At 38.8% G+C, this 20,126-nt stretch overlaps 1 protein-coding gene across 5 annotated transcripts in view; it reads right to left on the reverse strand.

The window, feature by feature from the left end:
- LOC136250290 (1-phosphatidylinositol 4,5-bisphosphate phosphodiesterase delta-4-like) overlaps window positions 1–6,878 on the reverse strand; it is a 94,923-nt gene extending 88,045 nt beyond the window's left edge. For all 5 annotated transcript variants that reach the window (XR_010698488.1, XM_066042477.1, XM_066042476.1 and 2 more), the window contains exon 1: window positions 6,759–6,878. Coding sequence is in view for 4 of the 5 variants with exons in the window: in XM_066042477.1 (XP_065898549.1) it covers window positions 6,759–6,810 (52 nt within the window). In the remaining variant the exon portion in view is untranslated. The remainder of the gene's footprint in view (window positions 1–6,758) is intronic.
- Between the last annotated feature and the right edge of the window lie 13,248 nt (window positions 6,879–20,126).

A 20,126-nucleotide genomic window follows, 5' to 3' on the forward strand; every position in this document is an offset into this window, starting at 1 on the left:
ACAATGTAAGGAGTTCAGCTACAAATAAATCACCTTATAGAGAGTTCAGCTACAAACAAATCACTCTGTAGAGAGATCAGCTAGAAACTGGACACAATGTAAGGAGTTCAGCTACAAGCAAATCACCCTTTAGTGAGTTCAGCTACAAACAAATCAACCTGCAGTGAGATCACCTACAAAAAAGCACCTTGTACAGAGTTCAGCTACAAACAAATTACCCTGTAGAGAGATCGGCTACAAACAAATCAACCAGTAGAAAGATCAGCTACACACAAATCAACTTGTAGAGAGATCAGCTACAAACAAATCACCCTGTAGAGAGATCAGCTAGCAACTAGTCACAATGTAAGGAGTTCAGCTACAAGTAAATCACCCTGTAGAGAGTTCAGCTAAAACAAATCAACCTGCAGAGAGATCAGCTATACATAAATCACTTTATAGACAGTTCAGCTACAAACAAATTACCTTGTAGAGAGATCGGCTGCAAATTAATCAACCTGCAGAGAGATCAGCTACACACAAATCAACTTGTAGAGAAATCAGCTACAAACAAATCACCCTGTAGAGAGATCAGCTAGAAACTAGATACAATGCAAGGAGTTCAGCTACAAGCAAAATCACCCTTTAGTGAGTTCAGCTACAAACAAATCAACCTGCAGTGAGATCACCCACAAAAACGCACTTGTACAGAGTTCAGTTACAAACAAATCACCCTGTAGAGAGATCAGGTAGAAGAATTCACCTTGTAGAGAGTTCATTTACAAAGAAACCATCATATAGAGAGTTCAGCTACAAAGAAATTACCCCGTAGAGAGTTCAGTTAGAAGAAGTCACCTTGTAAAGAGTTTAGCTACAAAGAAACCATCATGTACAGAGTTCAGCTACAAAGAAACCACCTGTACAGAATTCAACTACAAACAAATCACCCTGTATAGAGATCAGCTAGAAGAAGTTACCTTGTAGATAGTTCAGCTACAACAATTCACCCTGTAGAAAGATCAGCTAGAAGAAGTCACCTTGTAGAGTGTTCAGTTACAAAGAAACCATCATGTAGAGAGTTCAGCTGCAAACAAATCACTCTGTAGAGAGTTCAGCTACAAAGAAACCGCCATGTAGAGAGTTCAGCCTCATACAAACCACCTTGTAGAGAATTCAACTACAACAAATCACCCTGTAGAGAAGAAGTTACCTTGTAGAGAGTTCAGCTACAAAGAAACCACCATGTAGAGAGTTTAGCTGCAAACAATTCACCTGTAGAGAGTTCAGCTAGAAACAAATCACCCCGTAGAGAGATCAACTGGACGAAGTCACCTTGTAGAGAGTTCAGCTACAAAGAAACCATCATGTAGAGAGTTCAGCTGCAAACAAATCACCCTGCAGAGAGTTCAGCTACAAAAAAATCACTCTGTAGAGAGTTCAGCTAGACGAAGTCACCTTATAGAGAGTTCAGCTACAAAGAAACCATCATGTAGAGAGTTCGGCTATAAAGACACCACCATGTAGAGAGTTTAGCTGCAAACAAATCACCTGTTACAGAGAGTTCAGCTACAAAGAAACCATCCTGTATATAGTTCAGCTACATTTCAAGTCACCCAGTAGAGAGATCAGCTGCAAAAATAATCCTGTGGGGAATAATGAGCATGTAATAAATATATGTATATAATTTGTATAATTACTAATAAAATCAAAAACAATTGAAGTACTAAAATTCTTCTTTAAGTTCTTTTCTTCTTCCTGTGGTAAAGAAAAAAACACATGGGTTAAAAAAGCCCCAAAGCCAGCCATAGGTCGGCTTTGCAGTATACAAATACAAAAAGAAGTGATATCTAATCAAAAACAGCCAAGCTGTAAAAAAAGGTGCGGCCCTCCATAAAGGCCATGGTGAAAAAAGATGTGAAATCCAAGGTGGCGGCCAAGAAATGGCTGTGATGGTAGGTTAATGGTTACATTTTAATAACGGCAATTCAGGTGAATTTTGTGCCTCTTGGTCTTGGCACCAAATTCACCTGAATTGTTGTTATTAAAATGTAACCATTAACCTACCATCACAGCCATTTCTTGGCCGCCACCTTGGATTTCACATCTTTTTTCATCATGGCCTTTATGGGGGGCCGCACCTTTTTTTACAGCTTGGCTGTTTTTGATTAGATATGCTATAACAAGTGCAAGATTGTCTGGAGTCTCTAGGCTAAAATAATCAGTGAGATCTGTATGTGAATTTGGATGAAGATGTGTATAGCTAATCACAGATAGTATATTCTACTATTAATTCTGTTGACCAATTGTATCTGCCAACTTTGAACAGCCTCACAAAGATTGTGAAAAAATTCTTAACTCTGAGGGGTTTCACAAAAGCATGGACATGATGGAGAAATTATTTTCCAAGCACTGCGGCAAGAAAGTTCATATCAAGACTTACCAACCATGACTACCACATACTCCAGGCAGCAATGTAATTAGCTATTCAGTTTAATTTTGTATACTGATCTGTAGCTACAATCCTGTAAAGTATAAATAAATCAGTGATGTATACTGTAATCCACAAATACAGTAAAAACACAGTTATTGTAATTCTGAACAAAGGCAATGACGGAGAAAAGTAGGCTAGAAACTGGTAATAGAAACAACATCTTTAGGAACTTGGGAATACCGGACACAATTAAGAAGCTTCTTTGGATATTTTCATAGTTCTTGAAATTGCACTAGCAAAGCTTTATAATTATGCCCTCCTCTTTGTTTCATTACTGGTTACTTAAAAGGTCAATATAGCTAATGAACAAGTAATTACAACTATGGAACAATTTCACCTAAGGATTTCACACAGTTCTCAGCCTTAAGCAGCCTGCCAACACTGAGTCATGAATGTATCATGGACTCAATTACACCAAAACACATAGAAATGAATGAATATAAGTACAAGAGCTCACTTATCATCCCACAACTAAGGTCAATAGCACAAACGCAACTTCTACATTCATTCCTAGATATCTCAGAAATGTGGTACTGCTCAGGCCCCCAAAATATCCTCATGGATGTAATATCCAATGGAGAGCGTTGTGACTACCTCTTCGTGAATAAATTATAATCCTAGGTTGTGTTAAGTTCCCACACCTGTCACCATAGCGAAAAAACAGTGTAATGACGGTTTAAACCAAACACAGCATCACGCTAGCCTCTATCACGGACTCAGACCCGACTATAAACAGCATACCTAGCAGTGAACAACGGAAATAAGAAGATTAGTAGCTTTCTTCCCTTCCTTTCAAGCCATCAGAGCAGAATCGCTCGCCATCGCGGCATCTTGACACTTCAAAGGATGAGGTGTTAACGAGGCAATGCTGACAGCACAACAAACATCAAAGGCGCTCAAGTTGGACGCCAATCCCGGGTACGTAGAATATATTATCTATGGTATATTAAATTTTATGCCTAAAACACTAACACCATTTAAACTCCATATTCAGAAGCTTTTATAAACCTTGTTCCTTAATTATATTACATGTAGCTATGGCTTAGTATCGTGTACCAAGACAAGTTATAAATAATTGAATTTAAATACCTAAGCTATCACTCAGTTTCTACATCGATGGAAACAGCTAAACACAGTTTCGGAATATTGCTTCACTCATGCAATAATGGTACGTCATAGCGTCACAGTATAGCCTACCTACCGTTGTCCAGTACGAGCTTGTCGTGACGCCGGTGCCACTGCTGTTAAAAGGCTGCCGTTTTTTTTTACTGCTGTAAAATATAGGCAATGCTGCTTCTGTAATGGCAACAATACCATCATCCCAGGACTGGGCAGAGTTTGCCTCTCTGCCCACTGTTTTTAAGTGTTTATTTATATTATCATTGACTTAGTATCTTAAAAAAAAAATCATAACTCACAAAAAAAAACACTAAATAGCGTAACTCATCGGTTATCGACCACTACCTATTATCAACCAGGATACCACACCTATTATCGACCAGTCAGTATACGAATAAATACGCAATTATACGGGAAGGTTATCTAGAGACCAACTTTGAGACCTTTGTTGCTGTCTGGTCTGGCGTAATCCAATGCCTAAACGGAAGCGAACATCTACCGCTAAGAAAGGATGGAAGACAAGAAATAAAATATCGGAAGTACAGCATCTTGGCGCTGTTAAACGCCGCAAACTGTGGGACCCTGAATCTATGACTAGAGCAATGAACGCGGTTATTTCAAAGGAGATGGGGGTGAATAAAGCTGCCGAACAATTTGACGTGCCACGAACTACACTAAAGGACAGAATTTCTGGACGAGTGAAGCATGGAGCGAAGCCTGGTCCACCAGGCTTCCTAACACCAGAGGAAGACCAAGAATTGGTTGATTTCCTAGTAGAGTGCTGCAAAATGGGGAATGGAAAAACAAAGAGGGAAGTAATAGACTGTGTGAAGAGGTTGATGGAGAAGAAAAGAGCAAAAGAGGGTTTGCAAATGATAAAATTTAATGGAGAAGGATGGTGGTATAAATTTATGAAAAGACATTCCGAATTGTCCCTACGAACCTCAGATCCACTATCACATTGCAGGTTCAATGCAGTAAGCCAGTCAGTGCTAGACCACTATTTTGTATTGCTAAGGAATACCTTGGAGGTGAATGGCTTGATGGATAAACCCAGTTACATTTATAATATGGATGAGTCGGGCATGCCACTTGACCATAAGCAGTTGAAACGTGTTGCACTTAAAGGGATCAAAAAAGTTCATGGACCATCTTCGGGGAACAAGGCACAAATAACAATCTTAGCCTGTGCTAATGCTGTAGGCACTATTATACCACCAATGGTGATTTTTAAGGGGGAACGCTTGAACTATGAATGGACTAGAGGTGAGGTACCAGATACAAAATACCCAATGTCACCCCAAGGGTGGACAGACCACGAGCTGTTTTTTGAGTGGCTGAGTAAACAGTTCACAAAAAGTATTCCACCTTCTCGACCTGTGTTGTTACTTTTAGATGGCCATTCCTCCCATTTTACTTTGGAGGCTATAAAGTTTGCAGCTGAAAATGAAATTATTCTTTTTTGCTTGCCACCCCATACCACTCATGTCGCTCAGCCTCTTGATGTGAGCTTTTTTGGCCCTTTAAAAAAGCATTGGTCTAGAGTTTGTCACGAGTACATGGCCGACAACCCTGGTAAAGTGGTCACCAGATTTCAGTTCTCATCACTTTTCAACAAGGCTTGGTTTTTGTCTATACAACCATATACAATTGTATCCGGATTTCGAAAGGTGGGTGTTTATCCATTCAATTCCACTGCCATCAAGCCATATGATAATTCTTCAATATCTAATAAGATACCAGAAGCAACACCAGTAATGATGCCAGCAGTGACACAGCCCAATGAACGTTCAAGTGTTTCACAAGATGGGTTTAGTGAACACAATCTAGAAGAAAGTGGTCCGGGACTATCACCTGTTTCATATAGTGAGGAGCAAATTGAATTGTTTCAAAGGAGGTATGATAATGGCTACAACATTTATGATGATCAAATGTATGTGTCATGGCTACAGCAACAACATCCAGATGACCTTCCAGAGAATTTGTCATCGAGCACCACCATAGAGACACAGGTAAATGGGGAGCAAGTTGAACCACTGAACTGTAATACTAGTACCGAAGATGACAGTACTGTAGACAAGGAAAATGTAGTGCCATCACCAGAACAGCCTACGTACAGTCTTTCAGCTAGTCTAGCAAATACCAGAGTGTTTGTGTCAAATTTTGGGTGAAAGAAGAGTAGTATCGAAAGCATCCACCAAATCTAAATCAACTGCTAGAGTGCTCACAAGTGCTGAGTCTTTAGCACTTCTAATTGAAAAGGAAAAGAAGAAAAAGGAAGAAGAGGAACAGAAAGCAAAGAGAAAAGAGGAGCGAGATAGAAAACGACAAGAGAAAGAAGAAGAAAAGAAAAGTTGAATCGAGAAGAAAGAAGGATGAAGAGAGAGCAAAGCAAAGAGGACAGAAACACAAGAGGTCTGCAAACAAGACACAGAAGGCACCAGTGGTAGCTGAGCTATCTTCTGACTCAGAAGTAGAAGACAAAGATCAATATGGTGTACAAGACAAAGAAATTTCTAGTAATGAATGTGCCGTATGCTTTGGGTTATACCAGGATGATTTGTCAAGTGCTGGGAAGCTGATGAGGGAGTGGGTTGAGTGTACTAATGAACGGTGCAAGAAGTGGATGCACAGCCAGTGCTTACAAGTTAACAATGATTTGTATATATGTGGAATCTGTAAATATAAATTTAGCTAATTTGTGTGTGCATAACTCTTGAACTATAGGTTCAAATAGATTCATTTTTTAGGTGTAGACCCTTCTCGTAATAGTGGTTAGACTGTTTGCATAGTTGTATTGCTTCATGAAATTCATAGCGATCTATTACCAGTTTCTTGGAAAAAGTCGATAATAGCTAATTGGAATATACATGTAAGTCGATAATAGATAGAGACGGTCGATAATAGATGAACGTACGCCCTTAGCTATAATCACCACTGTATTTGCGTAGTTTTAATTGTGGGAATGATATTTAGCAGATGTATTAGGCGTTACTTTATCTAGTTGTGTTGAAATTTTCACTGTTCTACGACGTTGTATGGCTGATTTATGACGCGAGAAACGTTAACTGGTCGATAACCGGTGAGTTACGCTATATATATATATATATCATAAAGCCAAAAATGCTTTAGAGATTAAACCGAGATATAAACTCATAATTATAGTCACCTTTAAATGTAGTTCTAAGTTCCAACAGAGACAATCCTCGCTTTCCTTCCATTCGTCGAGTCACTCGTGAAATAGGTACACCGAGAGGAACCCGCAAAACACGACACGAGAACGTCACGGATCACGTGATCAACTAATTAAATTATTGTATACAGCGGTTCTAAGAGACCTTGCACGACAGCAAGACGTCACGTGCGGTAATTATTGTTTGAACTTCAAAAATGAATTGATTTGATTGGACGAAATCATGTGCACGTGATTTTCGCTTGTTTTGTTGTCGCGGAAGGTCAGCGGTTCTTGTGCGACAACAATACGTCACGTGCGGTAAGTATAGTTTGAACTTCAAAAATGAATTGATTTGATTGGATGAAATCTTGTGCACGTGATTTTGCTTGTTTTCGTTGTCGCGCAAGGTCTCTTAGAACCGCTGTAGTACAGTAACACAAATCACAAGCCTTGCATTAAGCAGAGATAATAAACAACCGGGATTGGAAACGCCTGGAATTTAACACCTTTTTACAAGTAGATTCCCGTTATGGTGGTCGCTATTCAGAACCAATCCTTACTGGAGTTATCAGTTGTGTTTCGCTAAACTGCCACGTCTTACTGTGCTAAAATTACAGGTATGATTAGTCTTTATTGTGTGTGTGGCTCGCGTTCGTATAGGCTCCATCTGTCACATGTACAATTCCACTATCAGAGCCTATAGGGCATCATAGATAGTATATACTATCTATGAGGGCATCTATTGCTGATGACTCTGGGTGCTTGCAAACAAAATGTTGAGAGAGTATAAGACCCCTGTACTTGTATTGTAGTCTCTCTCAGGGCTTTGCTATTAATACTTGCACATTTAATGTTGCCTTTAATTATGTGTAGCTGAAAGTTTGCTGGTGGCTGCAGTGGATAGAGTATTGAAGGATGACGCTTTCCAGTTGCCATCACCTTGTGCTACAGCCACCATCAGCGTAGCCAGAACAGTGTCTGCCTGGATCAAGGAAAACAGCAGTGCAGTAAACAAGTATGAAAAGGACTTAGTTTCGTCATTAACCACTTGTCTTGAACAGCCTAAAGTGAAATCGGCAAATATAAATAGAGAAAAGATGTGGCGTGCATATCATCAGCTGCGAACATCAGATGGATATATAAAGAAATGGGAGAAATTTTTGCAAGCAGCTGGAATTGCAGGAAAATGCAGTATATTTTTCCAAACGATAGGTGATCACCTGTTCAAGGAACTCATCAAAGTACATCATCCCCTGAATGAGCAGGTAGGTAGCAGCAGCACTTCAAGACTCCAACTTACATACATGGAGACAAATGCTGTACGTTATGCTGCTGGGTACATCCCGAGGTCGTTAAAGAAGAAGCTGATCAAATCAACTAACCCATTAAAGGACGACTTGCAATTGTGTTTGATGCAGCTGATTGATGATGATGGCAGTGAACCTCATGTTGATGATTCAAAAGATTGGCTAGAGAAGATTGACCGGGGTGGATTGATCAAAGTCAAGAATGATACTTTTGAAGTTTTTATTGAAATGGAACATTGTTTGCGGTCACATATAGCAAAGACTAGTATTCCAAGCTTTGGCGACAATGTTAAAGAAGAAATTATCTCTTCTCCAGATGTGCTGTTTGTTTGGAGCCTACTAAGTAGTGAGTGGGAAGAAAAGACAAGCAATGAGTTACTGAACATGATTGTTTCAGAATGGGTGAAAATTCGGGGTTTTCACTATGCCAGTGGGTGGATAGAGAAATACAAAGAATCCCAGAAACAGATGATGCAAAAATCTAAAGGACTGAGAAAACAACTACAGTCTAACTGATTAACATAATGGTATTGAATGATTAATACAATAGTTCTATTGGTGAAAGTTGTACAAAATTTACCTTGAATGATTAATATACTTGATGAAAGTACTACAAAATTAACTACTGATGTAAGTTGTATATATAATTACAAAATGTTTACTTCTTTTTCCTCCTTCGTTTTGGAAGTGGCTCATTAATATTTTCCTTGTCCATAGCGGTATCAAGCTTGCTTCCTCGACAATTACCACGTTTGGGTGCTTGCGCCACAGATTTGACTACCCGGATAGCTTGAGTGTTCTTTAAGAAACCGTCGGCATTGGGATTATCATTCACCCCTCCTCTTTGACGCTGCAAGCCAAAAAAACGCTCCAGTGAATCTTGGCAGATCCTCTGGCTAAGGAAGGATGACACGCCAGGAACAGTGAACAGGTATCTAACAAGTTCCACAAAAGACTTGCCTAGAATAAACTTGCACTATATACTAGTTCAGCAATATGTACATACACTTACATGTCATTCTCATACCAAGCCTGGTTGCTGGACTAATTAACATAAGACCCTTCTGTGTCTTCGTAAAGCCTTGCCGCTTCTTGACCGATTCCTCCCACTGATCCAAATACCCTAAAAAATCTTCTTCAAGCCACTATCATAATAATAATTATTACAAGAGGTATTTTGTTTCGTGCATAATTACTTTCAATCTAAAATCTTCTTCATCTTTTTTTTCATAAGGCTGCTGAAATATTTTCCTTGAATGATATCCATGGTGATAGTCATGGACATTAAGTGTGTCGAAAAATTTGTCCATCATGCCTACAAACCGTGCCGTTTCAGCTACTTCATCTTCACCAAATTGCTCTAGGGCATTGAATACGGTATTGCTTAGCACCTAACCATCATTAATCCCGTGAATAAATAGTGTATACACAACTACCCACCTGAGCAGCAAGATCCACTCTCATTTTGGAGAATGAGGTGAGAAATATATGTTCTCTCTTGAGCTTAGGGAGAATTCTGGTACCCTTCCCTGGTTCTATGTCAGCATTGTACAACTTGACTAAATGGTTCCAAGATATACTCTTGCCATTGCACTAAAATTATGCAACAATCAAATTTTACACACAACTTCAGAATCATACCCAGAGACTGCGATTCTTGGATTGCCAACAGTTGCGTATTGTCTTTAACAAGTGTGGGGGGTCCGAAATAAAGTAGAGATGCCGTCCGTCATCAGCATAAGGGTTGATGACCTTGTAGAGGACTTCTTCAGTGGGGTCGTGCAACTTGATGAGTCTCCTGTTAGCAGTGTTTCCATCTAGAGTAGCAGCAAGTACCTGAAACAACACAACACAAAATATCAAAACACAGACAATACTCCGAGCAAGTCAGAGTAGTATACAAGCATACCTTAAGGCCATAGTTTTCAACTCTACGGACAGCTTCCCAGAATGGCTCATAAAGCAAGTCTCCTGAAATATCAGTACATGGAAACTGAGCGTATGGAAACTGAAGGCTTGTAAACAGTCCTCTAATCATAAATACCATCATGGACTTCGCTAACACTTGGTCAGCAGGCTTGCCACCTTCAACCTCACTCTCAAACTTCAGGAGATGTGTATTTATGTCTCCTAAGTCGCAAAATCCTGTTAAGCAACCTGTGTGCTTGTCGAACACCAAGTCTTCTTTCAAGTGCATCTCATCTAGTAGCATTATCACACACACTTCTCTCTTTCTGGACAGCTATCAACTTTAGCAGCACTCATAAGCATCTTGTCCACATCTGAAGAAAAACCACTGGCAGCCTTTACGTAATGGGTATAGTCCCTCAATGTTCTCTGGGATGGCAACTGCAAGCATCCAGAATTTCGTAAAGCTTCATAAGCTCCACCAGACCTTTTAAAACAAACGTTAGATTCAAATTTCTGAATTTTTATGCATACCTATGCCGTAAATGTAAGCACCATCGAATAATCAAAGGATGCCAACGCATGCTGCGGGCATCCTTCTTTGAGGCAGCTTCAATTTGTTGGTTCCAAAATATCTTCTTGAATGAATCTGGTGGCAAATCATCTAAAAAACTTGTGCTCTGAGATGCAATCTCCTATTAAAGTTTAAAAACCATTTTTTAAAACATTGCGCTATGCGTATAGTTCACCTTCAAATCTTTGTGCATATCATCGTCCACTTCTATTCCATTTGATTCACAGTACACTGCAATCCTTTCTTTCAAACGATCATTCTGCTTTGAAAGGTTTCGGTACTCCTTTGCCAGACCACCTAGCCTGGTGACTAGTACTGGAACTGGCTGGCATCTACCAGTAGTAAAATAGTATAATAGTAACAGGTTATTCTATACTTTCTACACACCCATAAGTGATGTGAGTGGCATGTGTAGACTCATCATCAGGAGGTCTTGACTTGTAGCGTTGATGCTGTACAATCAAAGTTGATCTGTAGCTGGAGCAGGCAGAACAACGGACATTACCACTACGCTTGTCTGTAGTTAGAAATAGTTGGCAGTTGTTACTCCGTATTGTAGGAGACGACTTCTTGAAAGTGTCAAGATAACCAGGGCATGAGCCTACAGAAGGAAGTGATGACCCATATTACAGGAAATAACAACAGTAAGCATACTGCAATATTAATATAGCTACTAACCAGATATGTGATTCAGTGTAGTACTTCGGTAATGCCATAAGTCCAAAAACTTTTCATCGGGTTCCCAACACATACTTCAGCTGAGTCAATAAGTGTTAGTACCTTCTCCATATCATCAACCAACTGAATCTTCTCTGGCACACCACTGAATAAGGGGTTAACTGTAGTGTCCACTTGTTGGGTCCTCCACATTAATGTCCAATGAAAATCACTGGATACTACTATGGTGGCAATAACAGCAACTGCTGTTGCTTCCTCAACCTGAATATCCAGCTTACAGATAATCAGGGGATCTTCTGCTGTTATATTCCAGGTGGAATACTTAGATATTAAAGCCTTGACACGCCTTGATAGCTGAGAAAGAGATTGAACATGTGCCGACGTGAATGCTGCCAACGACAAGGAAATCGGACACGTTAAGGCACTGACACTTGCTGTAGTGTCTTCATTTGTCTCCTGCACCATAATGGCATCACATTTCTTCTGTCTCTTCTTCCTTTCTTCATTCTTTCTATGGACAGCAAGCCTGAACTTTCTTCCCCCCATGTTCGTACATATCTGAATGGATAAAAAACATTTATTTTTAAAATTCTCAAACATGAAAATATATCATTGCATACAAAATGTAAAATGCCTATGCAAAACTGTAGGACAAGTACTATGCTACAGCCAAACTACGTTATATGAACAGTTATACATTAGAATATCTTCCCCCACAAAAACAAGGTATCATTGATTCTTTTATTTAAGTGAAAAACGCATTTTTGACCTTTTCACAAAGCAGAGAATTAAAATTTTTAGGTTATGCAAATGTGTGGGTCAAAATGTTTTTAAATAACAAAATCCAAAGCAAGAAGACCTCTTCAAAGGCCTAAACTTCCCCCACAAAAAAATACTTCTATGGCCTAATGGCGGAAACGACTCCAAGCTAAACTGTTCGAATTATAAAACGCGTGAAAGGACTAAAATGACTAACCTCTTCTCAAGCAACTATACTAAAACTCACGAGAGGAGGCTTAAGACACCACTACCTTCACTTCCAGTAGTTTCAACACGTTTAAAGGTGTCATTGCACCTACGCGGATCGCCCGTATACTACTATTGGTGTGACGTCACCGTTTCCAATCCCGGTTGTTTATTATCTCTGCATTAAGCTTAGATGTATGTTAGCATATAAATTAAAACATTTATTTATTTATATTTATTTATTAATACTTTACAGGACTGTACAGATCAACACAAAATTAAACTTAAGAGCGTAACTATTACATTACAGACCTGAAGGTCTACCAGTGTCTTGCACTGATAGCCATAACTACAAATAATAATTACAAGGGGTAGCTATAAAGAGTACAAGTTAAAGAGTAAAATAGTTTGTAGGAGCTTGAGTGTTTAAACATTTGGAGCAGGGGCAACGGAAGTAAAAAGTACATAGATTGTTACTGTCAAAATTGTTAACGAAATGATTCCAAAAATAATTCTTGAGTTTGAATTTGATAGTTCGGAGGGTTTGGGATAGGTCAATTAGTGGTAAACTGTTCCACAACTATACGGTAAAAGTAGGAATTCAATACACTGTTTTTAGATGTTGTCATGTGCCTGAGTTTGTATCCTACTGATCTTGTGGATCCAGGGACAAATTCTACAAAGTTTAATATGTTGAACTTTTCAGATGGAAATTTTACTGATTTTATAAAAAAACATGATGTCAGCTAGATCGTAAATATACGTGAGTGGAAGAAGATTCAGTCTCAAAAGCCTTTCTTTGTAGTTACTGGTGTATAGTCATTAAGAATATATTTGGTTGCCCTCCTTTTGCACTCTTTCTAACAGCTCAATATCAGATAGCAAATAGGGCTTCCACAAGCTGTAGACCTTCAGTGCTCAGTGGTCACTGTAAAGTATTAAAATAATAATAAAGCAAGAACAATACTTAAAAGTAGATCTAATCATCGAAACATACAGATTCTTCCTAGTCTCCAAACAGTAACTGTCTTTAAATATGTGGTGAAGTAATCCAAAAGATTTATAAGCTTTAGCAGTAATGTTTTGATAGTGTAATCTCCATGATAAACTATCAGAGAAAAAGATACCAAGATCTTTACAACTATTGGAGCAAAGAATGGCATTACCGTTAATAGTATACAATGAATTAAATTTGCTGTGATAACGCAAAAAAATAAATTTTGGGACACTGAAGGCAAGGTTATTGTTACTACTCCAATGAGAAACTGATGACAAATCTTCTTGAAACCTTTGAATGTCCAGCTCAGACTTTATTTTCAAAAGCACTTTGTATCATCAGCAAAGACTAACATATTGGATGAATGAATAGCAGAGTGAAGGTCATTAATGTAAATTAGAAAAAGTAAGGGGCCAAGAATACTCCCCTGAGGTACACCTGACAATATAGGTAAGCAATTAGACAGACAGTTGTTGATAGAAACGCATTGTATCCTATTGTATAAGTATGATTTAAACCACTGCCAGTGATCCCAATGTTCCAAAGTTTCACCAATAGTTGATTGTGCAGCACACTGTCAAAAGCTTTTCGAAAGTCTATATGAACAGCGTCCACTTCCGAGTCATCCTTTGAAGTTATCAGCTGGTGGTGATATAAAAGTAATTGTTGTAGGGTTGACGAGTTACTCTGGAAACCAAATTGACAAGGGGTAATGCACTTGGCCACAGTACCAATCATCTTAACATATATTAAGTCTTCTAATACTTTGTCTTTTGAAACATTGCACAACAAGGAAATAGGTCAGTAATTTTTGACAGATGTTTTGTTACCAGTTTTGTAAATTGGAATGATCTTATGTGACTTCCATTCAGTTGGAATTACACTGGTGTTTAAGCTGGTGGTAAATAGGTGAAACAGTGGCGCCACAAGGGAGGTTGCACAATTTTTCAAGATGCTAGGAGCATTGTAGTCAATTTCAGTTGCTTTGTGTGGATTAAGATTAACGAGAGCATTAAACACATCAGACTCTGTTAAATTTATTGTATCCAGGGAATTGGCTAGAATTGTTAGTTCATCAGGATTTGGTTCTAGGGAAGTACTTCTAGTAAAAACAGAGAAAAAGTACTGATTGAAAAGCTCGGCTTTATGATGATCAGCGGTTGGCTACATTAGAATTGAAATGTAACTGTGGAGGTAGAGTATGAGACTTAGTAAATTGTTTTATATATTATTATATTCTTGGCTCTCGATTTGTCGCAAAGTTTTTGAAAGGTTTCGTTCATAATTGGACTTAGCCGCCTTGCCTGCATCTTGGAAAGAGCACTGCATGGGCTTTGACTAACTTTTGAAAATTGTTAGTAGTAGGTTGTTTAGTGTACTTACACTGAAGTATCCATAAATACTTGATAAGATGATGTAGGTGAGGGGTGAACCATACAGGAAATTAATGCACTCTTATTTTCACTTTAGGAATAAAAAGGTTCATACTGGACAGGATGTGATTCTTTAGTATGTTCCACATTTCTTCTACATCTGTAAATTACACCGAAGTCACAATTCAATAGGTATTCATTAAGGCCAGCATAGTCACCTTTGGCGTAATTAAATGTCTCCCTAATGACAGGTCTTGGTGTGATATTCTTGCAGCAGATGGCAAATGGGAATAGAGATTGCTAAAAAGGTAAAGAAACAAAAGTCAAACAAGCCAGCATGTTAAACACTCAGAGATATCTATTCGGACTCAATGCATGAGTTTCTCCTGGCAGAAAAGTACTGAGAATGCTTCTGTATAAATGTTAATTTGAGTTCAAATAGAGATCTCTGTGTGTTTGAACATGCTGACTCTTGTTTCTTTACTTTTTTCAGTGATCTCTATTCCCATGTTTTAATTTAAAATTAGCTATTTTTACACTAGTTTGTTTAGTTTTTATAAGAGGTGCTGGCGGTGCTTGATATCAAGTCAGTCATCAGGTACATTATAGACATTAAGTATAGTTAGCTAATACTATCAGTGTTACTGTTATCAATCACCAATGTATTGTCCCTTACTATTGAATGTATACTTTGTACTTCACAGCTTTATTAATCCAAAGTGTGGTTAGTAGTAGTTTGGCTCAATGGCTTCAGTTAGGTGATCACAATACTTCAAGTACCCAGTGGTACACAACAACATTGCTGCTCTAGTATGAACTTATACTGTGGTTAATAAAACGTAGCTGTAATGATAATCTAATCAAAAACAGCCAAGCTGTAAAAAAAGGTGCGGCCCCTAAAAAGGCCAAGGTGAAAAAAGATGCGAAATCCAAGGTGGCGGCCAAGAAATGGCTGTGATGGTAGGTTAATGGTAAAAATTTTAATAACAACAATTCAGGTGAATTTTGTGCCAAGACCAAGCGGCACCAAATTCACCTGAATTGTCGTTATTAAAATTTTTACCATTAACCTACCATCACAGCCATTTCTTGGCTGCCACCTTGCATTTCACATCTTTTTTCACCTTGGCCTTTTTAGGGGCCGCACCTTTTTTTACAGCTTGGCTGTTTTTGATTAGATATCACTTCTTTTTGTATTTGTATTTCCCAAAGCTGGCCATAGGCTGGCTTGGGGCTTTTTTAACCTATCCTATTTCTTTACCGCAGGAAGAATAAAAAGACAGAGCAGATTTTTAATACTTCAACTGTTTTTGATCTTATCAGTAATTATATAAATATATTTATTACATGTCTATTATTCCCTACTGGATAACTTGTTCACAGCTGATCTTTCTACTAAGGGACTTGAAATGTAGCTAAACTCTCTACAGGTTGATTTGTTTGTAGCTGCACTCTCTACAGGGTGATTTGTTTGCATCTGAACTCTCTACAGGGCGATTTGTTAGTAGAAGAACTCTCTACAGGATAGTTTCTTTGTCACTGAACTCTCTACAAGGTGACTTGTATCTAGCTGAACTATCTACAGGATGATCTGTTTGTAACTGAAATCTCTACAGGGTGACTTGTTTCTAGCTTATCTCTCTATAGGGTAACTTATTTCTAGCTGAACTCTCTACAGAGTGGGTTCTTTGTAGCTGAACTCTCTACAAGATCACTTCTTCTAGCTGATCTCTCTATAGGGTGACCTGATCTCTCTGTAGGGTGACTTTTATCTAGCTGAACACTCTGCAGGGTGATTTGTTTGTAGCTGAACTCTCTACAGGGTAATTTATTTGCAGCTGAACTCTATGCAGGATGATTTGTTTGTAGCTGAACTCTCTACAGGATGGTTTCTTTGTAGCTAAACTCTCTACAAGGTGACTTGCTTCTAGCTGATCTCTCTACAGGGTGACTTGTTTAGCTGAACTCTCTACAGGGTGATCTGTTCATAGCTGAACTCTCTGGGTGATTTGTTTGTAGCTGAACTCTCTACAGGATGGTTTCTTTGTAGCTGGTCTCTACAAGGTGACTTGTTTCTAGCTGATCTCTCTACAAGGTGACTTCTCCTACTACAGGGTGACTTGTATCTATAGCTGAACTATCTACAGGATGATGATCTGTTTGTAGCTGAAATCTATACAGGGTGATGTGTTTGTAGCTGAATTCTCTACAGGATGACTTGTTTCTACATATAGCTGATCTCTGTATAGGGTAACTAGTTTCTAGTTGAACTCTCTACAGAGTGGGTTCTTTGTTGCTGAACTCTCTACAAGGTGACTTCTTCTAGCTGACCTCTCTATAGGGTAACCTGATGTCTCTGCAGGGTGACTGTTATCTTGCTGAACACTCTACAGGGTGATTTGTTTGTATCAAAGCTATCTATAGGGTGATTTTTTTACACCTGAACTTTCTACAGGGTGATTTGTTTGTAGCTGAACTCTCTACAGGGTGATCTGATCTCTCTACAGGGGGTGATTTGTTTGTAACTGATATCTCTACAGGTAGATTTGTTTGTAAGTGAACTCTCTACAAGGTGATTTGTTTGTAGCTGATTTCTCTACAGGGTAATTTGTTTGTAGCTTAACTCTCTACAAGGTAATTTGTTTGTAGCTGAACTCTCTACAGGGTGATTTCCTTGTAACTGAATTCCCTATATTGTGTCTAGTGTCTATATAGCTGATCTCTCTACAGGTTGATTTGTTTGTAGCTGAACTCTCTACAGGGTGATTTGTTTGTAGCTGATCTCTCTACAGGGTGATTGTTTGTAGCTAATCTCTCTAAAGTGGGTGATTTGTTTGTAACTGAAATCTCTACAGGTTGATTTGTTTGTAGCTGAACTCACTGCAAGGTATTTTGTTTGTAGCTGATCTCTCTACAGGGTAATTTGTTTGTAGCTGAACTCACTGCAAGGTGATTTGTTTGTAGCTGATCTCTCTACAGGGTGATGTGTTTGTAACTGAAGTCTCTACAGGGTGATTTGCTTGTAACTTAATTCCCTATATTGTGTCTAGTGTCTACAGTATATAGCTGATCTCTCTACAGGTTGATTTTTTTTGTAGCTGAACTCTCTACAGGGTGATTTGTTTGCAGTTGAACTCTCTACAGGGTGATTGTTTGCAGCTGAACTCTCTACAGGGTGATTTGTTTGTAACTGAACTCTCTACAGGGTGATTGTTTGTAGCTGATCTCTCTACAGGGTGATTTGGTTGTAGCTGATCTCTCTACAGGGTGATTTGGTTGTAGCTGATCTCTCTACAGGGTGATTTGGTTGTAGCTGATCTCTCTACAGAGGGTGATTTGTTTGCAACTGAAATCTCTACAGGTTGATTTGTTTGTAGCTGAAGTCTCTACACGGTGTTTTGTTTGTAGCTGATCTCTCTACAGGGTAATTTGTTTGTAGCTGAACTCTCTACAAGGTAATTTGTTTGTAGCTGATCTCTCTACAGGGTGATGTGTTTGTAACTGAACTCTCTACAGGGTGATTTGTTTGTAGCTGATCTCTCTACAGGGTGATTGTTTGTAGCTGATCTCTCTACAGGGTGATTTGGTTGTAGCTGATCTCTCTACAGTGGGTGATTTGTTTGTAACTGAAATCTCTACAGGTTGATTTGTTTGTAACTGAAGTCACTACATGGTGTTTTGTTTGTAGCTGATCTCTCTACAGGGTAATTTGTTTGTAGCTGAACTCACTGCAAGGTGATTTGTTTGTAGCTGATCTCTCTACAGGGTGATTTGTTTGTAGCTGAACTCTCTACAGGGTGATTTGTTTGTGGCTGATCTCTCTAGAGGGTGATTTGTTTGTAGCTGATCTCTCTACAGGGTGATTTGGTTGTAGCTGATCTCTCTACAGGGTGATTTGGTTGTAGCTGATCTCTCTACAGTGGGTGATTTGTTTGTAACTGAAATCTCTACAGGTTGATTTGTTTGTAGCTGAAGTCTCTACACAGTGTTTTGTTTGTAGCTGATCTCTCTACAGGGTAATTTGTTTGTAGCTGAACTCACTGCAAGGTGATTTGTTTGTAGCTGATCTCTTTGCAGGGTGATTTGCTTGTAACCGAATTCCCTATATTGTGTCTAGTTTCTAGCTGATCTCTCTACAGGTTGATTTATTTGTAGCTGAACTCTCTACAGGGTGATTGGTTTGTAGCTGAACTCTCTACACGATTGTTTCTTTGTCACTGAACTCTCTACAAGGTGACTTGCTTCTAGCTGATCTCTGTAGACGGTGACTTCTTCTAGTTGATCTCTCTACAAGGTGACTTGTATAGCTGAACTCTCTACAGGGTGATCTGTTCATAGCTGAACTCTCTACAGGTTGATTTGTTTGTAGCTGAAATCTCTTGTTTCAAACTGATTTCACTGTAGGGTAACTTTGTAGCTGAACTCTCTACAGGATGGTTTCTTTGTAGCTGAACTCTCTACAGAGTGATTTTTTTGTAGCTGAACTCTATATAGAGTGATTTGTATGTACCTGAACTTTCTACAGGGTGATTTGTTTATAGCTGAACACTCTGCAGGGTGATTTGTTTGTAGTTGATCTCTCTACAGGGTTTCTTTGCAGCTGAGATCTCTACAGGGCAACTTCTTCTAACTGAGCTCTCTCTTGTTTCTAGCTGTTCTCTCTACAGAGTAACTTGTTTGTATAGCTGAACTCTTTACAGGTGGTTTTTTGGTTGCTGAACTCTCTACACTGTGACTTGTTTGTAGCAAAATTCTCTACAGAGTGACTTGTATGTAGCTGAATTCTCTACAGAGTGACTTATTTGTAGCTGAACATCGTATAAACTATAAAGTGACTTGTCTGTAGCTGAAATCTCTACAGGGTTACTTGTTTGCAGCTGGTCTTTATAGGTTAACTTGTTTGTGTAGATGAACTCTCTACAGGGTAGTTTCTTTGTAGCTGAACTCTCTCCACAGTGACTTGTTTGTAGCTGAACTCTCTAGAGAGTGTAGCCAAACTCTCCACAGGGTGCATGACTTGTTTATAGCTGAACTCTCTTCAGTGTGACTTGTAATGTTCTGATTCTTCTAAATCACTACAGTGATATATCTGTAACTGAACTCTCTATAGGGTGACTTGCTTCTTGCTGAACTGTCTATAAGATTAACTGTTTGCAGCTGAACTCCCTATAGAATAACTTGCAATGTAATAGAATTCTATAATGGAGTAAATAAATAAATTAGCTGAATGCTCTATTAGGGTGACTGTTCTATTAGAGTATCTCGATCTCGCATATGCTACACGTAGTTGGCTTTGGAATCATAACTCAGTGGTTTGTAATCCGATTCTTCTGTACTACCGCATGGACTTTCTATGATAATTATTCCAGCCACACACCGATTTTCAGCTCACTGCTCTAAGCGGTTTGCCTGGTAGGCGTGAAAACTATTAGTTTTTTATTCATAAAAATCGATCGCGTAATTGTGACACAGGTTGGGTTTTGTGTTATATCTCGATGGCCTTTAACTGGATTCCTTTCAAACCACAAAAAGGCACTCCTACGATAGTTACTCCATCTA

The sequence above is a fragment of the Dysidea avara genome, chromosome 3 (assembly GCF_963678975.1).
Source record: "Dysidea avara chromosome 3, odDysAvar1.4, whole genome shotgun sequence".
NCBI classification, from domain to species: domain Eukaryota; kingdom Metazoa; phylum Porifera; class Demospongiae; order Dictyoceratida; family Dysideidae; genus Dysidea; species Dysidea avara.